General features: G+C 40.7%; 1 protein-coding gene across 3 annotated transcripts in view; it reads left to right on the top strand.

Annotated features, from left to right (window-relative positions):
• Nucleotides 1-400: 400 nt before the first annotated feature.
• The window catches only part of LOC127626045 (fibulin-2-like), a 79,821-nt gene continuing 56,441 nt past the window's right edge, over nucleotides 401-23,780 (top strand). For 2 of the 3 annotated variants that reach the window (XM_052101570.1, XM_052101568.1), the window contains exons 1-2: nucleotides 401-495; nucleotides 2,333-4,209. In XM_052101570.1, the coding sequence (XP_051957530.1) occupies nucleotides 2,433-4,209 (1,777 nt within the window). In that variant the 5' untranslated portion in view covers nucleotides 401-495; nucleotides 2,333-2,432. Of the gene's footprint in view, nucleotides 496-2,273; nucleotides 4,210-23,780 lie in introns of those variants that run through there. The other variant, XM_052101569.1, reaches the window with a different exon arrangement.

Here is a 23,780-nt window from a genome sequence, read left to right as displayed (position 1 = left end):
TCTAGGTAAGGTCAAGATCAAGACATGGATTTCCTGACTAATATTAGTATTGATTAATATTATGGACTACATCTACTTAATATATCATTAGTTTGAAGAGCTGCATGCAATTATATATTGTCATTGTGTTAATTAGACCTTGCAACTTGTAAAGTGTCACAAGATATAGTAGCTATAAGAGGAATATTCTTAACGCATGCCTATTATTAGATGGCATAGGCAGATCATTTTATTCTCATAATAACATTATTGATCATTGATTGAGTGTTGCTTTCAAGTGCGAATACAGCAGGATTTGTGCACCTCATATTCAGACTGAATGGATGGATTCCAGAGGCTACAATGTACTACTGTATGTATAGAGGTCTTCAACGTTGTCCCTCCCCTTTACAATTCTCAAGGCAGTTTAAGCTGCACTGTGTAGGCTTGGGAAGGCAAGTTAGTTCGCTGGAACTTCTAATCTATGGACGGACGAAAGAAAATGACTACATCGAGGTAAGTCAGCAAAACAATGCTCATCACGTGCACTAAATTCGAAGCTCTTAAAAATGATCAAAAGCAAGTTTTGTGCAGCAGTGGAAGATTATAAAAGTTACACGACCGACGCCTGCATATTGTTTATATAACTTTTTGGTGTGTGCAAGGAGACAGGTAAAATAGAAACGGAGCTCGCGCTGCTGTTTGAACGCGCGCTTGATTCCTTGTTGTCTCTGACAGTTCTTAAGAAAATGTACCATGGTGACCACAATTTCAGTCAAAACTCCACAGTTACCTCAGTTACTGCTGTAAAACCAGGAGAGAGAGAATTTTTTTTAATATGGGATCCCTTTCAATCCGTACCGTTAAAAAAAAAAAAAAAAAAAAAAACGGTTTGCTAATACCAAGTAAACTAATTAGGTTATATTTTGACGGAAACTACGGTTAACATAATCATTTTCAAATGTATTTTTAAAAATCGATTCTTGTGAAAAAACTGCGTTCTTTTGTGTGGTGATTTTCTTAAAGTAATATTCCAGGTTCAATACACGTTAAGATCAATCAACAGTATTTGTGGCATAATATTGATTACAACATAAATTAAGTTTTCTTTGCGCCTACTTTTCTATAAAACAAAAGCTAAAATCTGGGATACATTGAGGCACTTACAATGGAAGTGAATGGGGGCCAGTTTTTGAAAGTAAAATACTTTTCCAAAAGTATAGCCATAAGACATAAACAATATGCGTGTTTACATAATTTTAGTAAAATAAAATAATTTACTAACGTTATCCGTGTAAAGTTATATCCAATTTTACAACCACTTTGCCATGTTGGCACAATATAAACCAAAATTGCTTTAAACAACCATAAAAACAATGAGTTACACAACTTACAGCTCAAATAATACACACGTTTTAACAGAAGAATAAATGTAAAAGCTTTTATAAAATTATAAGCTTCACATTTCTGCCTTAAACCATTAAAGACATTTACCCCATTCACTTCCATTGTAAGTGCCTTGATTTTTGCTCTTTTTAAAGTAAAGGAGGAACGGGTCAAAGTAATTGTTTTGGTTGGGGGTCATTAAAGCAATTCCTTTCATCTTCCATGAAATCTGAACGTTCAGGACTCCCTACGTTTTCTAAAGTAAACATAACGTGTCTCGGCTGCTGAAAACGATTCAATGCAAATGGCTCATAACACTTGAAGCAACAGAACACAGTCTACAGTATGCTGTAGTCATCACTACTACAGTGAAACACAGCTTTGCTTAATTATTTCAAATCTCTTCAGTGTTTAACCCACAAAACACCTCATCAACTACTAAAGTGGCTTTGTGTCTCAACTGATTGGCTCAAATTAAGTTCATCTCAGTTGGCTTTGCCATCTGCGAATAAGAGTTCAGTATGACATGCTTCATTATAGTCCTGTAGTAACTGAAATACGGAGCGAAGAAAATCACAGTTGTCCCATAAATGTCAAACGAATCAGAAAAAACAATAAAAAAAAAGAAATCAGATGGTGTGGTTAAGCTTTAAAAATCCCATCAGATGTAACATTATTGCTTTATGACAACTCTAATGCTGCTGAAATATTACACTGCTCTGCTTGTCTTATGTCTTTCACTTTATGGTAATGAGGATGAATGGTGCTTCATGATTAAGGGGGAACTTTATCATGAGATCAGGCTTGGACAACCCTGTGATTTTCAAATGTGGGATGGTCTTAAGAGAGTGAGCTCAACTATGAAGCCAGATGTTGGCTTTTACACAGTGACTTTGGGCTGGCTGGAAGAGCTCCACAGGAAATTTTCAGAGCTCTTTCTAACTCGACTCTCTCTTTGTCCTCCAAGGTTTCACTGACTGCTTGCAGTTCATGAGAGGAGAAGTGACCATTTGGGTCTGAGCATAGAGTGTACCGGATACTTTTTCCAGCTGCATTTCCAAGTTAAAATGGCCAGTGGCCTGTTGAACTTGGTCCTTTTGCTGAGTATAAGTGGCTGTCTTTGTCAGAAGGATTGCACTGGCGTGAATTGTCCCATATTGAACAACTGCATTGAAGAGGTCTTGGACACTGGTGCATGTTGCTCCACTTGCGTGCAAACAGGGTGCATGTGCGAGGGCTACCAGTATTATGACTGCATCAGTGCTGGCTTCAGAAATGGTAAGGTTCCAGAGGGCGAGTCGTACTTTGTGGATTTTGGAAGCACAGAATGCTCCTGCCCGCAGGGCGGAGGAAGGATCAGGTGCCATTTTATTCCATGCCCTGAGATTCCAGCTAACTGCATCGAATTGACAGAGCCGGCAGATGGGTGCATTCAATGTGAGCGCGTTGGATGTGTTCACGAGGAGCAGAAGTACGAAGCAGGACACTCTTTCCAAATTGACCCCTGCCAAGTCTGCCACTGCCCGAATGATGGGGGGAACCTACTGTGCTATCCAATTCCGAACTGTGACCCAAGTAGTGTTCCGAAGCCTATGCTCGAAACAACAACTGAAGAAAGCACACCAGAGAGGCGCTACAGAGACTCCATACAGCACATTTTTAACCGTCAAGGTTCTAGGGGTGCCTATACAAATTACCTTCCTGCTTTACGCAATGATGGCAATCGTCCTTTAAAGCTGCGCCCGAGCCACATCAGTGAGGAGGATGAGGATGTAGAAGACTATGATTATCCACCCACTGATTCTTTAGATCCATCTCTGCATGATTTTACCTTTCCTACTGAGTCATCCAAAACTTTAACCCCCCACCAGGCCTTCCACAAGGGAACCAAACAAGAACTAAGGGAGATGTTTGGTTTTCATAAATCCACAACAGACAGGCCACAGCTTCCCTTCCATAAAGATGGTACAGACAGGATGAAAATTGGCATTCATAAAGACAAACCAAGGAAAGAGTTATTCGGCCCTCTCAAGTTTAAAACAGACCGAGAACAATTCATCCACCCTGTGGAAACTACAAACAGAGTCGGATTCTCCAATCACAAAGATGCCACAGAGACCCAGAGTTTTAGTCTGTACAAAGACAACTTCAGTCAGGAGGCCTTAACTGACGTGGACAGCAATACTGATAATGAGCTGCTTGCATATCCTACAGAAACTACTGATGGGGATATTGTTCATTCACTGGAAGACACTACATACAGTGAAGCGGTTACAGACTCTCCAATGACTGTTGAGCAAACTACATCTCAACTCTGGGAAACCACAGCTTCATGGCACACCGCTCAAAACAGCGTATCACAGAGTTCGATTCAGTTGCTTCTCCCCAATACAGTGGAAACAGACAGCTCCAAACAAGAGGAAAGCACCTCAAGGGAAAAAGTAGCCATTTTATATGAAACTACAAGTGATGATGTCATTCAACCAATTGACGTTGATGAGAATGAAAGTCTCCTGAGCAGTCCAGGTCCTGTTGAGCAAAGTGTGACTGTGTCAGGTATTGACCCCATCGAAACTTTACCAACATCTTTAGAGGACCACAAAGAACCTTCTGTAGACCATAAAGAACATCATGTAGAACACAGAAAACCTGCAGTAGAACATGTGCAGTCCTTAGAAGAAAACAATACCAAGCTTGATGGGAAACATGAGTGGCAGTTGCTCTCTACCGTCAAGCTTAGTCCAACCAGTCCACCTCCTAACAAACAGTCCCACAGTTTGTTTAACTTCAGAGAGGAGGAAGAGGCAGACAACACCTTCGGCTCTCATTCCAGGATGTTGGAGGGTGAGTTAACAAGCAATCGTTTGTCATTTAATCAGTGTTTTGAGTGCTGAACTGTGTTGAAGAGCTTGAGTGCATAATTAATACTAATGTGATTTATAGTTGACATTCACCAGGTACCACAAACCCTTAATCTGAGTTCTTGGCAAACTGCCAAACACGATCACAGCTGTGTAAAGATGACGGTGATACATTACTGAGGAATACAGTTGGTCCTGTGCCCTGCTGTACGACAAGACAAAATAAACAATTCTCTCTCGAGATGTCTACTTTGAATTGTTTTCATAGCTCACATGGCAGGTTACCAATTAAAGTATTTCTGGTATCACACAGTGCTTAAGAAAACTGTTTGCTGTCATGTTTGATTTCAGCACGTAAGTGGTAAAAGCCTCTCGCTAGTCCCAGAAATTGTGAGATGGAGCATAAATATTCAACTCAGGGGGGCCGTCTGGATCGCAAAACCAAACATTGCTCCCGCTGGGTACATCCTCTCTGCTCAGTCATATTCACACGGACACCCTTGTGTATTTCAATTAGCAGAAAACATTGCTAGCTATACTATAAACACACCATTGAATGGAAAATGGCTTGTGACATTGAACTAAAGGTTTTTATAGGTTTTGTCTGCATAATTCATCTTGACTTGAACTGGAACTGTGAAATATTTAATTAGGCCTTTGAAAGAGGCAACAAGTTAACGATTCGTGACTTCAGATGTTCTATAACATCAACGACTTCAAGGATACAAGACTCATGAGTGGTGAGGTCAGACAAAATATTAGTTAAAATGGAAAATAAATTGCACTGAGAGTAAATCCCGCACAATGTAATGGTGAATGTGAATCTCTCAAAACCTGTAAAGGACATATATACTCAAAATATAATCAAAAGAAAGTAATAAGAAATTATATTTTTTCTATTGATACAGCAAGACCATTAAAGGGATAGTTCACCTAAAAATGAAAATTCAGTCATCATTTACTCATCCTGCATGCCATTCTAGAGGTTTGTTAGTTTTTTTCTTCTACAGAACACACAAATAGGTTTTTAGAAAGATATTGCTCTATAGGTCCTTTCAATGCATGTGAATGGTGACTAGATTTTTGAAGACCCAAAAAGCATATAAAGACAAATCCAAAAAAGTATTACATAAGATTCCATTGGTAATAATAGGTGTGGGTAACAAACAGATCAATATTTAAGTAATGTTTTACTATAAATCTGCAGTTTCTCTAGCAATGAACATTCACGAGAAGACCGAGTTCTTCATCTTAAGTTTTTTTTATTGCCAATTCACATTCTTCATGCATATTGCCACCTACTAGGAGGAGGGAGAGAGAAAAAAGGGAAAGATAAAGCAAAGGAAATAAAAACAATAAACCATATTTGCACAACAGCCCAGTAGGTGGCAATATGCACGAAGAATGCAAATTGGCAAAAAAATTGAAAAAGAAGAACTCTCGTGAATGAACTCTCATGGGAGGGCTGGTGAAAGTAGATTTATAGTTCAAAAGGACTTCAATATTCTTCTGTTTCTTACCCTCACCTACCATACTGCTTCTCAAGAAATGTATTTAACCACTGGAGTCTTATGGATTCTTTTATGCTGCCTTTATGGACCTTCAAACTTCTGGCCACCATTCACTTGTATTGAATGGACGTACAGAGCTGAGATATTCATCTAAAAATGTTTAATTGTGTTCAGCAGTCATACACATCTGGGATGGCATGAGGGTGTATAAATAATGAGAGAATTTACATTTTTGAGTGAACTATCGCTTTAAGATTTTTTCCGTTGTTCGCTCTAAACTGCTCACATTCGCAGCCATGCACTTCCAATGTTGCTCCTGTGCAGACAGAAAAAATATCCACATTGATTGCAAACTAAAATGGGTGTTGGAAAACCATTTCCATTGATTCAATTTTCAGTATGAAGCTAAAGCTGTGATAAATATGGGAAACAAGCAAAATGCTGTGTATGCTGTAATGCTGTAATATGTTTATTCAAATATGTTTCATGGTCATAATGCCACAGTTCGTTAAGTCTTGCGTTAATGCAGACAGATGCAACAAAAAAATCAGGTAGGCTACGTATGTGTCAAAATATCAGATCTTTACTTCAGTCTTTGCTATTTTAATGCAACTTTTCTATTATGTTTTTTTAATAGCATTAAGGTTTTTTTTCTCCCAATTTGGCATGCCCAATTCCCAATGCGCTTTTAAGTCCTCGTGGTTGTGTAGTGATTCGCCTCAATTCGGGTGGCGGAGGACAAATCCCATCTGTGTCTGAGACCGACAACCCATGCATCTTATCACGTGGCTTGTTGAGCGCATTGCCATGGAGACATAGCACGTGTGGAGGCTTCACGGCATACACCGCGGCATCCACACTCAACTCCCCATGTGCCCCACCAAGAATAAACCACATTATAGCGACCACGAGTAGGTTACCCCATGTGACTCTACCCTCCCTAACAACCGGACCAATTTGGTTGCTTACGAGACCTGGCTGGAGTCACTCAGCACGTCCTGGGATTTGAACTAGCGAACTCCAGCGGTGGTAGCCAGCGTCTTTACCACTGAGCTACCCAGGCATTTACCTTAGTAATTCAAAACCTGAAGCAATCCTAACTTCATTGAGGAACACTTGAAGGTAACATGCCATTGTTATTTACTGTAATAGCCTAAAAAAAATTATATTTTATTCGCTCAGGTTGCCAAAGGTTCCACCCAATAGAAAAATGATCTGCTCAGAAAGAACAAAAATTAGAGGGAACATTAGTTGTGACATTATTTTCATGACAAATGCACACATACCCCCGCCCATATTCATTATTATGTTCCATTCATTACAGTATAAAGTACTGTATTAAATTAATGAGAACCTAATGAGAATTACCATTCAGAATAATTAGAATTACAAAAAATTAGTAAAACTGCATAGTAAAACATCTGGACACATTTTGTTAATGGGAAATTGGGGGAAAATCTGTGTAATTGTCTGGAAATTAATGTCGCAATGCAAAACATCTTAATGGTCCTGAAATAGAGCATCATTTTCTGTAATTTGTAATTGTTTTTCATTTGATTTTGGATGAATTGTGACCTGGCCTTGTTTTCACAAGATTCATCCAAATAGAAGTTGAATGAACGATCATTCTGTTGCCAAATGCAAAACTCTTTTTTCTAAAACTGTAGTTTGCATAAGGTTGATAAATGTAACTCTTTGAATAAGATCTAATAACTTATTCTGTTATCATTTCTCATTGTTTAGAAACTATGTGCCGGCCAAGTCACACCGTTTTGTCTTGTCTGAGCTTGCATTGTTTATGCATGGTCAGCAGCATATCTCCATAAGATTAACGAACCTCTATTTTTGTATGACCAAGACATTAACTAAAAAAAATTCTCTAAGTTAAGTGTCTTCCCTGATTATACTAAGAGTGAAGTCTTGGACTGGAGAGGTTAGTCCAGATCATTGTGACAAGGCTACTTCAACCAAAAGGCAACATTGCACAATTAGTAAGATAAGCAGAGGAATTAGTTATCTTGCAGAATGCCAGTTGGCCATTGCTCAAAATAAACAGCTCTCACCGGATAGAAACACTTGGAGCTCTCAACAGTTTGCCTGTCTGCATTGCATGAGCACGATAATCAGGGAAAGTGGAGGCATACTGTACTGATAATACGTTTGGCAGGCTTTGCACACACCAACATTACCGACATGTGCATTGACTTTAAAGTCAGAGGTAGTGATCTAGATTGTTTCTTTTGCAAGATGCATCACACCCGCCAATTATGATTGCCTGGTATGGCGATAAGTTTTATGGGAGACTTGTTATCTGGAATCAAATGACAGATGCAGATTTTGTGGTGGAAAAAAAGTGATGGAAAGTTTCCAAAACTGCTTTAAAAGCATAAAGCCTATGCAAAATCCAATATGCCACTATGTATGAATTTTGGACAAGTTAAACACACGATGGACAAGTTAAACACACATTTGATTGCTCGTGGACTGTCTGTTGTGAACGTTATTGATCAGTTCTGAACCAAGGCTGTTATTTAAGGAGATTACTTAATGAGGTTCCAGCTTAATTCAGAGGAGCCCATGTTCGCACTTTTGAAATGTTCAAAACTGAGAGAAACGTCTAACTTTAGGCACTGAAAATAAATAATAAATGATATGTTAATAAATGATAACTGCATTCACCTCATTCAAATGCATCTAGGCTCTGTTCCCATTAAGACTTAAAGAGAGTCAAAGCCACACTGAGATAATGATAAGGACGGCACTCTAGAGATTTATTTTTCCCCTCAAGGTTGACGCTTATTGCAGGAAGTAGAGTCTACATTTAAGTTTATACCCATATTTGTTTGTTTTGTCACATTTCTAGCCTCACACAGCAAAACCGTTATCCGTGAATTCGTTTTTTATCTTTTATTGAACGTGCTATAAGATTGTGAATTAAGTGTGCTGAGATCCATATTGATTTGATCCTTTAAAATATATAATTAAGTCAAGATGGTGATTTCTTTGCCAGAGATTTTTAAAAGTAACATAGATCCACTTAAAGGGACAGTTTACCCAAAAACGAAAATTCTGTTATAATTTACTCACTCTCATGTTGTTCTTAACCAGTTTTCTTCAATGGAACACAAAAGATGTAAGGCAGAATGTTAGCCTTAAGGACGGTTTCTACTTCTTATTCGAACCTATGTCGTAGGCTCCATGTGTTGGTTTGCATTTATAGTTCTGCGTTGGTGCGTCTGTGTTGTTTTGTGAGTACAAAACCAAATGCTATTGTATTGAGAAAAAATTCCTTCATTTCCGAAATAACTGTACATTTCCGAAATAAGCAAATGCAATGCAATTAATGGATTCAAAAGTATTTATTAAATTATTAAAGCATTAAAAACAAGTTAATCAAAGTATGTAGTATTTAGGTACATAATGTATACTAAGCATGTTGCCTGACATAAAGAGAGAGAATAAATCTGGCATATAATGTATGCTTGCTTTTGTGTCACTTAAATAATAATAAATAAATATTGTGGCATACTTTGATGCTACATGCTGAAATTTTTTTATACAATTACAAAAAAACTGCCTGCTTGACCAACACACAATGGTTGTCTTTTTAAACTCTTCTATGCATTTAGGCAAAATAACCAACTCTTACCACAAACTCATATTTTCAGAGATCCAGGGAGCATACATTAGCCACAATGATCTTTTTGTTCAATTCCATATGCTTTGGACACATACACGAAGACAATTCATCTCAAGATAAATCGTCTCAGGCTCTATTTCTCCACATGGAATAAAATCTTTCCGGCATCAGCTCTTGAACAAAGTGGCCAACATGATTAAATTGAACTATCTATCTTTCTAGATTAAACATGTCTGATTTGTTAAAATCCAATAACATGCATTTGAATACTACAGTAATATATTATAAGCTGTGATAAGGCAAGTCCTTAAAGGAATATTCTGGGTTCAATACAAGTTAAGCTCAATCAACAGCATTTGTGGCATTATATTGATTAACACAAAAACGAGGTTACAGTGACGCACTTAAAATGGAAGTGGATGGGGGTGATTTTATGAAAGCACTACTTCTGTTAAAACTTGTGCATCGGGCGACCTGGGTAGCTCAGCGAGCATTGACGCTGACTGCCACCCCTGGAGTCGTGAGTGTGAATCCAGGGCGTGCTGAGTGACTCCAGCCAGGTCTGCCTAGCAATTGGCCTGGTTGCTAGGCAGGGTAAAGTCACATGGGGTGACCTCCTCATGTTTGCTATAATGTGGTTCTCGCTCTCGGTGTGGCGTGTGGTGAGTTGTGCGTGGATATGCTATGTTTCCGCGGTAACGTGCTCAACAAGCCACAGGATAAGATGCGCGGATGGACGATCTCAGACGCGGAGGCAACTTAGATTCATCCTCCGCCACTCGGATTGTGTGCGAGTCACTACGCCATCTCAAGGACTTAGAGCGCATTGGGCATTCCAAATTGGGGAGAAAAGAAAAACAACAACTTGTGAGCAATAAAGTTGTTTTAATCATAATTTTTTACAGTTGTTTTAGAGTTTATGCAGTTACGTCATCATGGCAACGAAGATGTAAAGTTGGATATAACTTTACACCGAAAAGGTTAACAATTATATCACACTTCTTGTCATGCTGAGGGCGGTAACAATGCAGACCAATCACAGATGTTGTCGTCTGCGTCAATGTGACACACAGTTACATTTTTGAAGAGGCGGACGTCATGCGAAGTTGTGCGAAGCCTCATACACTTACGGTGACAAAATGTTGCTCATCGCAGCTTATAATGTATTACTGTAGTATTCAAATGCATGTTATTGGATTTTAACAAATCAGACATGTTTAAACTAGAAAGATAGTTCAATATAATCATGTTGGCCACTTTGTTCAAGAGCTGATGCCAGAAAATTGTATTCCATGTGGAGAAATAGAGCCTGAGACGATTCATCTTAGCAATTTCTGAGATGAATGGCATCCGTGTTTGTGTCCAAATCATATGGAATAGAACAAACAGATCATTGTGGCTAATGTATGCTCTCTGGATCCCTGAAAATATGAGTTTGTGGTAAAATAGCTGGCATGGTAGAGCTTCTCATGCATTGTACTTTGTAAAAATGCACATTTATTCCAATCTTGCCTGTCAACCTAAGGCTTTATTCTGCTCAATGTAAATTGCTTATGATTGTATTTTACATTCATCTGTGAATAAAACATCTACAGAGTTCTCTCTGTCCCCAATGCATGCAAATTCCAATTCAGAATATGATATCAGAGTGCATTGGATATAACAGTAGAGATCTCATTGCCTTTGTATTTTTCTAGTGGACTGGGGAGGGAGCATTGCGTTATGAACTTCAGAGATTGTGTTAAGTAGATCAGGATCTTTCTTTTTTAAATAAGCAATGAAAATCCACAGTCCTTAAAAATGCTTGTTCATTCTACCATGATTTATATTCCCAGAGCAGATTGTTGCCTGTCAACTGCAGCTGAATGGGGTAGAGGTAGTGGATAACATAGACATTGGTGACTAATCATCTTCAATCATGGATGCACTCAAAGCAACATACAGATAGTGCTGTTTTCCTGAGGACTCTGATGGAGCAGAGCTTGAAGATTAAATGTTCAACAGAGACTCCAGCACCATCTGAAACATATCAGCACAGCACAATAGAGTTATGACACAAAAGACAACACAGAGAAATGGGTTTGAGTCAATGTATGTCAGTCATGGGTGCAGTGCTATCATTCCTTGTTTGTGATAAATAATACAGGAGCAGCAGAGTCTGTTGTGGAGTAGATTTATCTCTCTAGGATTTTTGATGTTTTCTGTTCATATTGGAAAGGGCTGGGAGCAAACAGCATGCTTTCCCCTTGTTTCAGCTGAAAGAGTTGAGAAATACAGCTTGATCGAGGGTGTGTTATGTCCCCTGATATAGTCTGAACTTTCGTCAGTGTATCGTGACATAAGAAAGACAAGAATGTTCAAAGAATGTTCAAAATGCCTGTCGAGTTGGCACATATGGCTTTGAAGTTGTATTTCCTATGTTGTATGTGTTAGATTTGTTTTTTCAGCATTCACATGGTACACGTCTTTTGCTAGTCTTGTGGGTGAATATCCTGGACTACAGAGTAAAGTACATAGAAAGCACGAAAAAAAAAACAACGCAGTTGAAATTTTATGTAAGCACAAATGCAACATGTCAAGCTGAATTATCTGTTTTTTTAAAGGATTACCTGTATTAAAGGAGTCAAGTCAAGTCAAGTGGTTTTTATTGTCGTTTCAACCATATACAGTTAGTACAGTACACAGCAAAACGAGACAACGTTCCTCCAGGACCGTGGTGCTACATAAAAACAACAAAGGACCAACATAGGACCACATGAGACAACACATCGAAATAAAATACCTATATAAACTACCTATCTATACCTATATAAAGTGCACGTGCAAACATGTGCAAAAAGTACAGGACAGTACAACAAATTACTGACAATGAACAGGACAATAGACAGTGCAGTGCCGACCAGTACTCAGTAGTGCAAAAAGATGACAGTTTCTAAAAAATGTAAACATAACATACTATGAGATAATGTTCTATGCACATAGCAGTTATTGAGGTAGCAGACAGTTATAAAGTGACAGTTATTAAAGTGCAACTCAGGACACGTGTGTGTCAAACCAGTCTCTGAGTATTGAGAAGTCTGATGGCTTGGGGAAGAAGCTGTTACACAGTCTGGCCGTGAGGGCCCGAATGCTTCGGTACCTCTTGCCAGACGGGAGGAGGGTAAAGAGTTTGTGTGAGGGTGTGGGGTCAGTCCACAATGCTGGTTGCTTCTATGGATACAGTGTTTTTTGTAAATGTCTTTGATGGAGGGAAGAGAGACCCCAATGATCTTCTCAGCTGTCCTCACTATCCTCTGCAGGGCTTTGCGGTCCGAAACGGTGCAAGTCCCAAACCAGGCAGTGATGCAGCTGCTCAGGATGCTCTCAATAGTCCCTCTATAGAATGTAGTGAGGATGGGGGTTGGGAGATGTGCTTTCCTCAGCCTTCGAAGAAAGTAGAGACGCTGTTGGGCTTTCTTGGTGATAGAGCTGGTGTTGAGGGACCAGGTGAGGTTCTCCGCCAGGTGAACACCGAGGAATTTGGTGCTGTTGACGATCTCCACAGAGGAGCCGTCGATGTTCAGCGGAGTGTGTTCACCTTGTGCTCTCCTAAAGTCAACAACCATCTCTTTTGTTTTGTCGACATTCAGGGACAGGTTGTTGGCTGTACACCAGTTCGTCAGCCGCTGCACCTCCTCTCTGTATGCTGACTCGTTGTTCTTGCTGATGAGACCCACCACGGTGTCATCGGCGAACTTGATGATGTGATTCGAGCTGTGCATTGCTGCACAGTCGTGAGTCAGCAGAGTGAACAGCAGTGGACTGAGCACACAGCCCTGGGGGGCCCCAGTGCTCAGTGTGGTGGTGGTGGAGATGCTGTTCCCGATCCGGACTGACTGAGGTCTCCCAGTCAGGAAGTCCAGGATCCAGTTGCAGAGGGAGGTGTCCAGGCCCAGCAGGTTCAGCTTTCCAATCAGGTGCTGGGGAATGATTGTGTTGAATGCTGAGCTGAAATCTATGAACAGCATTCGAGCGTATGAGTCCTTATTGTCTAGGTAGGTGAGGGCCAGATGGAGGGTTGTGGTGATGGCATCGTCCGTTGAGCGGTTTGAGCGATCACGCAAACTGCAGTGGGTCTAGTGAGGGGGCAGCTGGGTCTTAATCTGCCTCATGACGAGCCTCTCGAAGCACTTCATGATGATGGGTGTAAGTCGCGACGGGGCGGTAGTCGTTGAGGCAGGACACTGAAGACTTCTTTGGCATGGGGATGATGGTGGTGGCCTTGAAGCACGTTGGAACAACGGCGATGCTCAGAGAGATGTTGAAGATGTCGGTAAGAACATCTGCTAGCTGGTCTGCACATCCTCTGAGCACTCTGCCAGGAATGTTGTCTGGTCCAGCAGCCTTCCGTGGGTTGACTCTACATAGAGTTTTCCTCACATCTGCCGTGGCAAGACAGAGCACCTGGTGCGTTGGGAGGAGGGGTGGACTTCCTCGCCATCACGTCGTTCTGCACTTCAAACCGGCGTAGAAGTCGTTCAGCGCATCTGGAAGGGAGGCATCTTTGTCACAGGCAACTGATGTTGTCCTGTAGTTGGTGATGGCCTGGATGCCCTGCCACATGCGCGCGTGTCACCGCTGTCCTGGAAGTGACTGTGGATTCTCTGGGCGTGTCGCGCTTTGCCTCTCTGATTGCCCGTGACAGTTTGGCCCTAGCTGTTCTTAGGGCTGCCTTATCGCCTGCTCTGAAGGCGAGTCTCGGGACCTCAGCAGCGTCGCACCTCCGCAGTCATCCATGGCTTCTGGTTGGAGCGTGTGGTGATGGTCTTGGAGAAAGTGACATCATCAATGCACTTGCTGATGTAGCTGGTCACAGATGCTGTGTATTCCTCCAAGTTGGTAGAATCGCCATATGTTGCAGCCTCCCTGAACATGTGCCAGTCAGTACACTCAAAACAGTCCTGAAGAGCAGAGATGGCTCCTGCTGGCCAGGTTTTCACCTGCTTCTGAAGCGGTTTTGTGCGTCTGACTGGCGGTCTGTATGCTGGAATTAACATAACAGAGATGTGGTCTGAGTAGCCGAGGTGGGGGCGGGGCTCCGCCGGTACACGCCTGGGATGTTTGTGTAAACAAGATCAAGCCGTTCAGCCCTCTCGTTGCAAAGTCCACATACTGATGGAATTTATGGAGCACTGTCTTGAGATTTGCATGGTTGAAATCTCTGGCGACAATAAACAGTCCGTCGGGGTGAGCGTTCTGCAGTTCAGCTCATAGCCCCATACAGTTCACAGAGCGCTTCCTTAGCGTTAGGCTGGGGAATGTAAACTCGGTTATGCAAACAGTGGTGAATTCCGTGGTAGATAAAAGGTCTGCATCTAACAGTCACAAGCTCCAACAGCGATGAACAGTAACTAGAGACTAGCATAGAGTTCTTGCACCATTCGTGTTGATGTAAACACACAAGCCACCACCGCGAGTCTTACCGCAGAGAGCTGTATTTCTGTCGGCACGAAACGAGGCGAGCCCGTCTAGCTGAATGGCGGCATCCGGAACTCTGTCGCTGAGCCACGTCTCCGTGAAAACAAAGACGCAGCAGTCTCTAAACTCACGCTGCGTAGCCTGCTGGAGTCGGATATAGTCCAGTTTATTGTCCAGGGAGCAAACATTTGAGAGCAGGATAGACGGGAGAGCCGGCCGGCTAGGGTTTGTTTTTAGCCTAGCATGGACCCCCGCCCTCTTTCCGCGCTTCCACTTTCTCGCACACCGCTTACGACTCAGTTAGTGGAATGTCACTAACTGACCATCATGAAACATTTGTGAGTCAGAGGGACACAGTTTTGATCCAGTTCTGCGATCACGTTAACATGCTCATATGCGTCTCTGATATGCTGGTCCATTTGAATTATCCATGAGGTGCTGGAACATGGCGGGAGCCCCGAACAAACTGAACAGAAGAGTGACAAATTGGTGTAATCCAGACGGTGTGGAAAAGGCCATTTAATGGGATCTGCCAATATCCCTTGTCCAATCCAGCGTCGAATAAAATTGAGTCGCACCCTACCGATAGAGCAGTTTGTCAATTCGGGCATTGGGTATATGTAAAATTTTGACACAGCATTGACTTTCTGGTAATCAACACAGAACAGGACTGACCTGTCACTCTTAGGTACAAGAACAACTGGGCTCGCCCAATCGCTGTGCAATTCTTCTATTAACCCCATCTCAAACATCGCCCTCTCCGGAACTACTAGTGACATATGAGCGGTTGTGGCTCAGATGGTAGAGCGGGTCAGCCACTAATCGCAGGGTTGGCGGTTCGATTCCTGGCCCACACGACTCCACATGCCGAAGTGTCCTTGGGCAAGACCCAAGTTGAACCCCAAGTTGCTCCCAATGGCAGGCTAGTGCCTTGCATGGCAGGTCTGTTGCCATTGGTGTGTGAGTGGGAATGTGTGTGTGAATGGGTGAATTGGACACAGTGTAAAGCGCATTGGTAATATAAGTGCAGACAATTTACCATTTGGATATGGGGACCACCTCTCTCCATAATTTAAGGAGGTTGAGGTGGTAAATTTTACATGCCCCACCTCTATCCATTCGTTTAACTTCATAATCGAGGCCCGACTCGCCGTGTAACCTAAAAGGGTCCTTGCAATTTAATCCCCAGCAATTCAAGTTTGCGTAGTGTGCATGACATAAACGTAGTGCCATGGTCGGTGAGGATTTCTTTCAGAATACCCACCCGGGAGATAATTTTGAAGAGTACCTCCGAAACACTGCATGCTGACATGTTGTCTAGGGGTACTGCTTCCGGATATCGCATTGCGTAATCCACCAGGACTAAGACAAACCGATTTCTGCATGCTGATCGTTCTAATGGCCTGACGAGGACCGAAGGGGTCCTCGATTAGCAGTAACGTGCGTAATGCCGCTCTTGGGGTGGCCGGTAGATTCAACAACTGACATTCACGGCATGCTGCACCCCATCTGTGTAATGGCCCGGCCAATAAAAGAGAGCCATTAAACAGTGCAGTGTTCTTTCTTGTCCTGAGTGACCCATCATAGTATTGTGGTGAGCCGCCTGGAAAAGGGTTTCCCGACGGCTCCTCAGGACTAATAACTGAGTTGTATTTTCATGGGCTTGAGTATTCACTAGACCATTCCGCAGTTTTCCTGGGCAGGTGAATGGTCATCTGCTCCAGCTCTATTATGTCCTCCAAGCCACGCCCTTCCCCAGCTAGCACCCATTTTCGGCAGGCGTCGCGGAGCTGTTGGGCAAATGCAAACCAGCAGCCAACCTCACTCAGTGTAAGGGAGCGGAACCACTGGCGATGTTGTTCGGGGGTGCGGCCCACACGTTGCAGGACAGCGGTAGAAAGTTGAGGGTCCTCTGGGCTTGTGACCAGCCGGAGGTGGTGGCTAAGTGTTCAAAGAGGCCCAGGAACACCTCCGGGTTGTCCCGAGGGCCCATCTTCATCAGGAGGAGGTGCGGCTTCATCGCTGCCTCCGGGGTTGCAGCAGAGGATCCGCCTGGAGCTAGCCAGCTTCTTAGAGCCTGCTGATCCTCTTCCTGGGCTTGGAGGAGCTCCTGAAAACGTCTCTCCTGGGCAAGCAGGGCTTGGTGATGGGTCTCCTGGATGCTAGCCAGGGCGCGGATGACTTCGCCCAGCAGTGAGGTGTGCATGGCGACCAGTCTTCCTTCGATTCACAGGTTTTGGCATCAGTGTAAAGGTTCCAGCAAGAAGGAAGAATGGAGCAGGTGGTAGTCCAGGTAGAACAGCTTTTATTCAACCGTTGTCAGCTTCATGTCAATAAAGATTTAGCTTCACAAATAAAGAAATGGCTTTTCAGCTTCAGACAACTCTCTCCTCCTTACTGGCATTCTCGGCAGCTTTTCAAGCTCATCTCCATCGTCACTGTAACGAGACACAGGTGTTACGCATCATTAATCACCAGATGATGGCCCTTACCGCTTCCTCTCTCCCCAGTGGCAGGCACATGACCACGTTCTGCTCCACAGGCATGATTTGTAGTAGTCTTGCAGGACTCAGACAGACCCTTCTCGATTTATTGTCCTCGGCAATATACCGGTCGACCACTAGAGAGAATGCAAAACTTATTTTGAAGGGATGTAAAGTATTTCGAGGGAAAATAAAACATTTTGTGAGAGAACTATTTCAGAAAATACATTCCCTACCTGTCCTCTGGGGCTCCATTGTTAGCTGCCCTGTGTTGATGTATTTTCTGTTGAAACAGGAATTTTGGGTGGGGCATATTGAAGGGATTGTGCCTTTTTTATAGCTTATACTGTAGTTTTTGATTCCTAGTTGGAGGGAGGTGGCATTAAGGGAAGGAGCATTCTCATTCTAGAAAGCTTTTTATTGGACAAATATTAGTTTACACCCCTGAGTGCAATATGAGTCATCAATATTATTGAGTTTTCCTGGAAGATTGGATTTTAAATGTGTACATCTGCTAAAATTGAATTCTGTCCACTTTTGGAGTACACTGGCATATAGATGTCTTCAAAGCTAACAGACATGGACTAAAAGCCACAAAAATTCCATTCTGATTCAATAAGGTCTTTAAGCCATCCGAAAACTGTCTGGCAAGCGCACATAAAGCAATCACATGACAGAACATAGTTTTAGTAAAATGACAAGCTTAATATACTTTATAATTGTATGTACTGTGTGTGTATATATATATATATATATATATATATATATATATATATACTGTGTAAATACAGTATATACATACACAAAAAGTGATGATATGAAATGGAGAAAACAGAAAGTTCAGAACCTTGTGAAATACTATATGCCCTATTAAAACCTGTCCATATGCCTAGTTTGATGAGAGCATTTGAAGTCAGAATGCATAATTTCTCAAAATGGTTGAAAAAAAATCCAGTTTTTGCACTTGAAACCTACCAACTGGGTGCTGCTTTCTCAGTAAAAGTGGTTTCTCTATTCCCTTGCCCCCAAAATGCTTCAAAAAACCTTGCAAAAACCAAAGACCATCTGTATGTTTATGTTCTTTAATGAAGGTCTCAATCAAATGTTCTTGTTTCAAGTGGACATCTATCCACCACCATATGAAAACTAACCAAACATGTGCTTCTGCTTTTGAAATTAGATGTCCATTACTCTTTGAGACAATGTCATAAGAATTATAATAAGTGTGTGAATTCTGCAGAGTGCCTAAATGTTTTACTGTCCTTGAGAAATTTCCCTTTATTCTCTCTGCACCTCTTGCTTAAAAATGTGAGCTGTAGCAGTAATTCTCTTTTCTGAGCTGACAGACCGAGTAGAAAAGCAGCCATGACTCTTTCTGAAGGAAATGAATTCAAGACAGCCTCTGAAGCTGGGCATTTACAATACAAACCCCATATGAGATTTTTGAGGGGTGAATAATGCCACAGTCAAGGAATTACTTTTTCTATGGTGAATTCTTTTTTATGCCAATTTCAAGCACATTCACACCAAAGTTTGACTTGTAGGTCAGTGGCGCTTTTGCTTTATTAAAGTATTTTGGCTTATCTTGAACACAATAAGACAAATGGGCATGCTCAGTGATTTCCTCCCTTTGTTTCTGGTTTTACATATACATTTGGACATTTAGCAGATGCTTTTATCCAAAGAGGAACATAAACAATTTGTAATAAAAAAGCCAACAATATCTGCAGTATTGCACCTCTAAGTTCTAATCGTAGCTTTTTAGCCACTTTTCACTTCACCCTGGCCTTCTGTGCATGTAGTCCGTAAACCAGGGTGTCACTACTAGCCATTATCAGCTATTGTTAGTTTGGTAGTAGTGAGTAAAAGGTCTGTGTTGAATAACATATCTGGAAGTCACTCATCGAGTTCGTTAAATGCCATAAGAAATCAAGTTTTTTTTTTGCACAAGAGAGTTGATTGCATACACCATACTGTTATTTTCAAGAGCAATTAAGATAAGAATCTTTCCCAGTGTAGAACAATGCAGCTCTCAGCAAAGATTTATCCATCACAATCAGTAAACAAACTAAGGATTTGAATGTGTGTTTTACACTAGTCTACACAAGAGCATTGCACATTGTCTTGTAAGGGGTCTCTCTGGCCACTTACACAATGCAGGATAAATACGGTTGTCTATTCACCTGAGTTCTTAATACTGTTCTGTACACACACAGTTCAGAAATTACAGGTGTGAGAATTGCATTCTATATCTGAGTTAACAAGTAGTTGATAATGAAATTGTGTTGTAGGAGTGCAATGCATAAAATCATGCAGATATGGATCAGGAGCTTCAATTAATGTTCCCATCAACCATCAGAATGGGGAAAAAATGTGATCTCAGTGATTTCGAATGTAGCATGATTGTTGGTGCCAGACGGGCTGGTTTGAGTATTTCTGTAACTGCTGATCTCCAGGGATTTTCATGCCCAACAGTCTCTAGAATTTACTCAAAATGGTACCAAAAACAAAGAACATCCAGTGAGCGGCAGTTCTCTGGATAGAAACACCTTGTTGTTGAGAGAGGTCAACTGAGAATGTCCAAACTGGTTTGAGCTGACAGAAAATCTACAGTAACTCAGTTAACCACTCTGTACAATTGTAGTGATCAGAATAGCATCTCAGAATGTACAACACGTCAAACATTGAGGCTAATGGGCAACAACAGCTGAAGACCGCGTCTGGAACTTTATTAGGACCATTGTGTTCCTATTAAAGTGCTAAGTGAGTGTACTACTATTGTATAATATTAATAATAAATAGAATATTACAGTAATATTCAAGTTCTTTTTAAGAGAACTCAAGTGTGAATCCTCAAAGAGCAGCCTTAGTCTTTTAATTGCCAGTAAAACATGGACAAAACATTACCAAAGTTTGGGGGAAAGTAATCCTTTACAAGTTTTTTGTTTATCATATCGCAGTTCAATTCGCAATATTTAAAACATAAACTAGTTAATGTTGTTGTCTGTCTTTACAGTCACATAAAACTAATTGTGTCTGCTGTTTGCTATAGGTGAGACCGAAGCTAGTTTTCACACTTTTATTCCAGTGAATATTTCTCAGGTTGGGTCAATTTCTGCATAGCCACATACCTTGAAGTCTTGGCTACAAAAAAGTTATTAATCCGTTTTGATGTTTGCCCAGTAAAAAAGATACAGTTCATTGAACACAACTCTATCCTTTTGTGACAACTTGCATCAGTAGTGGGATATGTTGTCACAATATATGAGGTTGTCACACTGGAACCTGCCATTTAAGCAGTAGTGTAGGTTTCATGTAAACATTGATGAATCTCTTTAAATCTTCGCCCGCAGCTTTTCAGGATAATTTAAAAAGTAACCCCCAATTTTTTTTTTATTAATAAATCGCATATACAATATAAATGATAATGACATTATCACATTTAAAATGCATGTGACAACGGATTTAAAATGACATTACTTTTCTAAACAAGTGAACTAGAACACCCTAGAAACCAACTACAGTAACAATGCCCTAGCAACCACTTAGAACACCTTAACAACCATATAGCAACACTCTGGCAATGATTCAAAACAACCTAGCACTGTGGCAGCCACTTTTGCACTTTTGCACCAGTCATTTTTTTCTCAAATTGTGAAAATCTAGTTTTACATTTTTAAAGTTACGATTTGTAATGGCTATACATCAGAAGGTCTGTTTTGCAGACCTAAAAGCAGTTCTGTATTAGGGTTTTAATTTGTTAATTTTGTTAATTCTTTAAATAATTCAGTTTATTACTGGGCAGTGTGCAAACATGTTAGTGTTACATTAGTAGTGATATCGCTTAGCAGAATAGGAAATTACTTGACCTGAATTGCAATTGCTGGAATGCGGGACTCTAGACTCCAACTTCATATTATTAGAAACTCAAGACTCTGACAAATGCTGGCTTCACCTCAGCCATTTTCCTGGCTGTTTCTTTGTATGCACATGCTTTGTTAATGTGTGCCTTAGAGTGATAGACTACTAGATGCAAATGACTTGATGGAGGCCGGAGAACAGGATGAGGATGCAAGTCACTGCGAAAGATTAGATTAGTTAACAAAGAGACTTTATATAGCGTTAAAACATCAAAGCCTGGGAGTTCATTGTTTTGGGAGATGCATTATGAATCTGTTTTGAATGCTTTAGTACACTTAGAAAAGGGTGTCTTATGTCATTTATGTAAGAATGAAAGGAGGAGGTGATGCTGAATTTAATATTAATAGTGACTATGTTTACATGGACACCAGCAAGCAGCTTTTTGCGAGAAAGCTTTCCCGTTTACACTGTATAAGCAGCTCACTTTTTACTCCCGTATACATGGGGCTCGGTCAGTAAATTTCCCCACAACGTTTCTTTAAATAGCAAAAATGGTATTTGAGGAAGACTTCACTATTTTTTACCACGTTCTTTGCATTATTTCCAGAGTTGTTGCTGTTTTTGTTTTCTTAACTTTCTATTACAACCTGCAGCGTAATTGCGCTGCAATAGTGGGGTTTTCCTCTTACATAAAATTCCGGGTTTCCCCAATGTACGACCGCATATACAGGACGTAAACATAAGGGACCGTCAATATTTTACATTGGTCTGTATAAATGGGTATAGTTTTGAGTTATAGTTTTATAGCTTTTCCCACTGTACTCCCAGAAATGTTGAATTATTTCCAATTTGTTGACTTGGGTCATCCCATGACGTTTGTTATCCTGTCTGTTCAAGCACATGCACACACTTCAAAAACCTGATTCAACACTGCTCATGTGTTTACATGACCACTTTTTAGTTAGCAGCCATATCACCCAGCAGCTCTTGCCTGGTTGCCCACTAAAGCTAAGTAGGGTTGAGCCTGGCCAGTACATGGCTGGGAGATCTCCTGGGGAAAACTAACGTTGCTGCTGGAAGTGGTATTAGGGAGGCCAGCGGGGGATGCTCACCCTGTGGTCTGTGTTGGTCCTAATGCCCCAGTATAGTGACAGGGACACTTCGGTGGTCTTTAAAAACGCCAGGGCACTTCTCGTAAAGAGTAGGGATATAATCCTGGTGTCCTGGCCAAATTCCTCCCATTGGCCCTTATCTATCATGGTCTTCCAATAATCCCCATTCCTGAATTGGCTACATCACTACTCTTCTCTCCACCAAAAGCTAGTGTGTGGTGGGCGTTCTGGCGCACTATGGCTGCCGTCACAGGTGGATGCTGCACACTGGTGTTGGTTGAGGAGATTCCCCCTATACTATGTAAAGCACTTTGAGTGCCTAGCAAAGCGCTACATAAATGTAAGGAATTATTATTAATTATTATTATTACATAAGCCACGTTCTGCAGTAGAAACCTGAGTGTGTTTAACCACTTACTCTAAATACCTTAAACAGCATTCTTGTTTACATGATGTTTCAGTATGCCACATTCTGCAAAAACCTGGAATAAACCATCTTAAGTGCATGTAAACATGGTCATTGAGTGCCATTGAGCATAATTTTACACTCACAATTGAGAGTTAACATGAACAGAGACAAATGTTGCAGTCAAAATGCAGTCAAACTTGAACACAAATATGAATGAAAAATGTTCAGGTGCATGTTCCAAACCCGAATAGCTTGCTGTCCTCTGTGAAACACAAGAGGAGATGTTGGGCAGAATGTTAAACTGTGTTAAACTCATCAGTGAAATTACTGACCAAAATTTTTGTTGACGATGTTTTTACATTTTTTATATTGTCAGAGATAAAAAGAGGAAACGAAAAAGAATGCAATATAAATGTGAGGAATTTGCAAAAGAGTAATTTCTAAAAAGTAGCCAATACTTCAGTGATATCATTATAAGCTATCGAGAGCTAAGGTTTTCAGGACAGTTTTCTAATCTTAGATATTACAAATTAATGTTTTTATTAATGTAATATGTTTAATATGTAATATTTAATAATGTAATATTTGGTTAAAGTTTGGTCTGTTATATATTTTATTATTTTTTTTTATAATTTTGCACATTATCGTCAACAAAAGATTTCATCTACATAAATTCTTAAATTGATTAAAACTAATGAAAATTACATGCTGAAATTTATACTAAATATAATGGACATTTTTGACAAAAGCCAAAAATGATGACGTTATAAAAATGACAAAATAAAAAGATGTTAAACATTGATGTTAAGAGCTAATAACCTCACTCACCATTCACTTTTATTGGATGGAATTAAGAACAGTGTCAACATTATTTAATGGAAAATAAATTGTGTCATACAAGTTTAGAATGGTTAATGGTGAGCAAACAATGACAGAATTTTCATTTTTGGGTAAACAAACCCTATAAAGACTTGAGTGGTTTTGGTTACTTTTGCACATAATTACTTGATTTTATGCCTTTTAATAGAAGAATTCATTTGGTAAAAGTTATTTTTAATTAACAAAAAAAGGTTTTTGGCCA

This window comes from Xyrauchen texanus, chromosome 32 (assembly GCF_025860055.1).
Source record: "Xyrauchen texanus isolate HMW12.3.18 chromosome 32, RBS_HiC_50CHRs, whole genome shotgun sequence".
Classification (NCBI taxonomy): domain Eukaryota; kingdom Metazoa; phylum Chordata; class Actinopteri; order Cypriniformes; family Catostomidae; genus Xyrauchen; species Xyrauchen texanus.
This window is presented reverse-complemented; position numbering and strand designations above follow the sequence as displayed.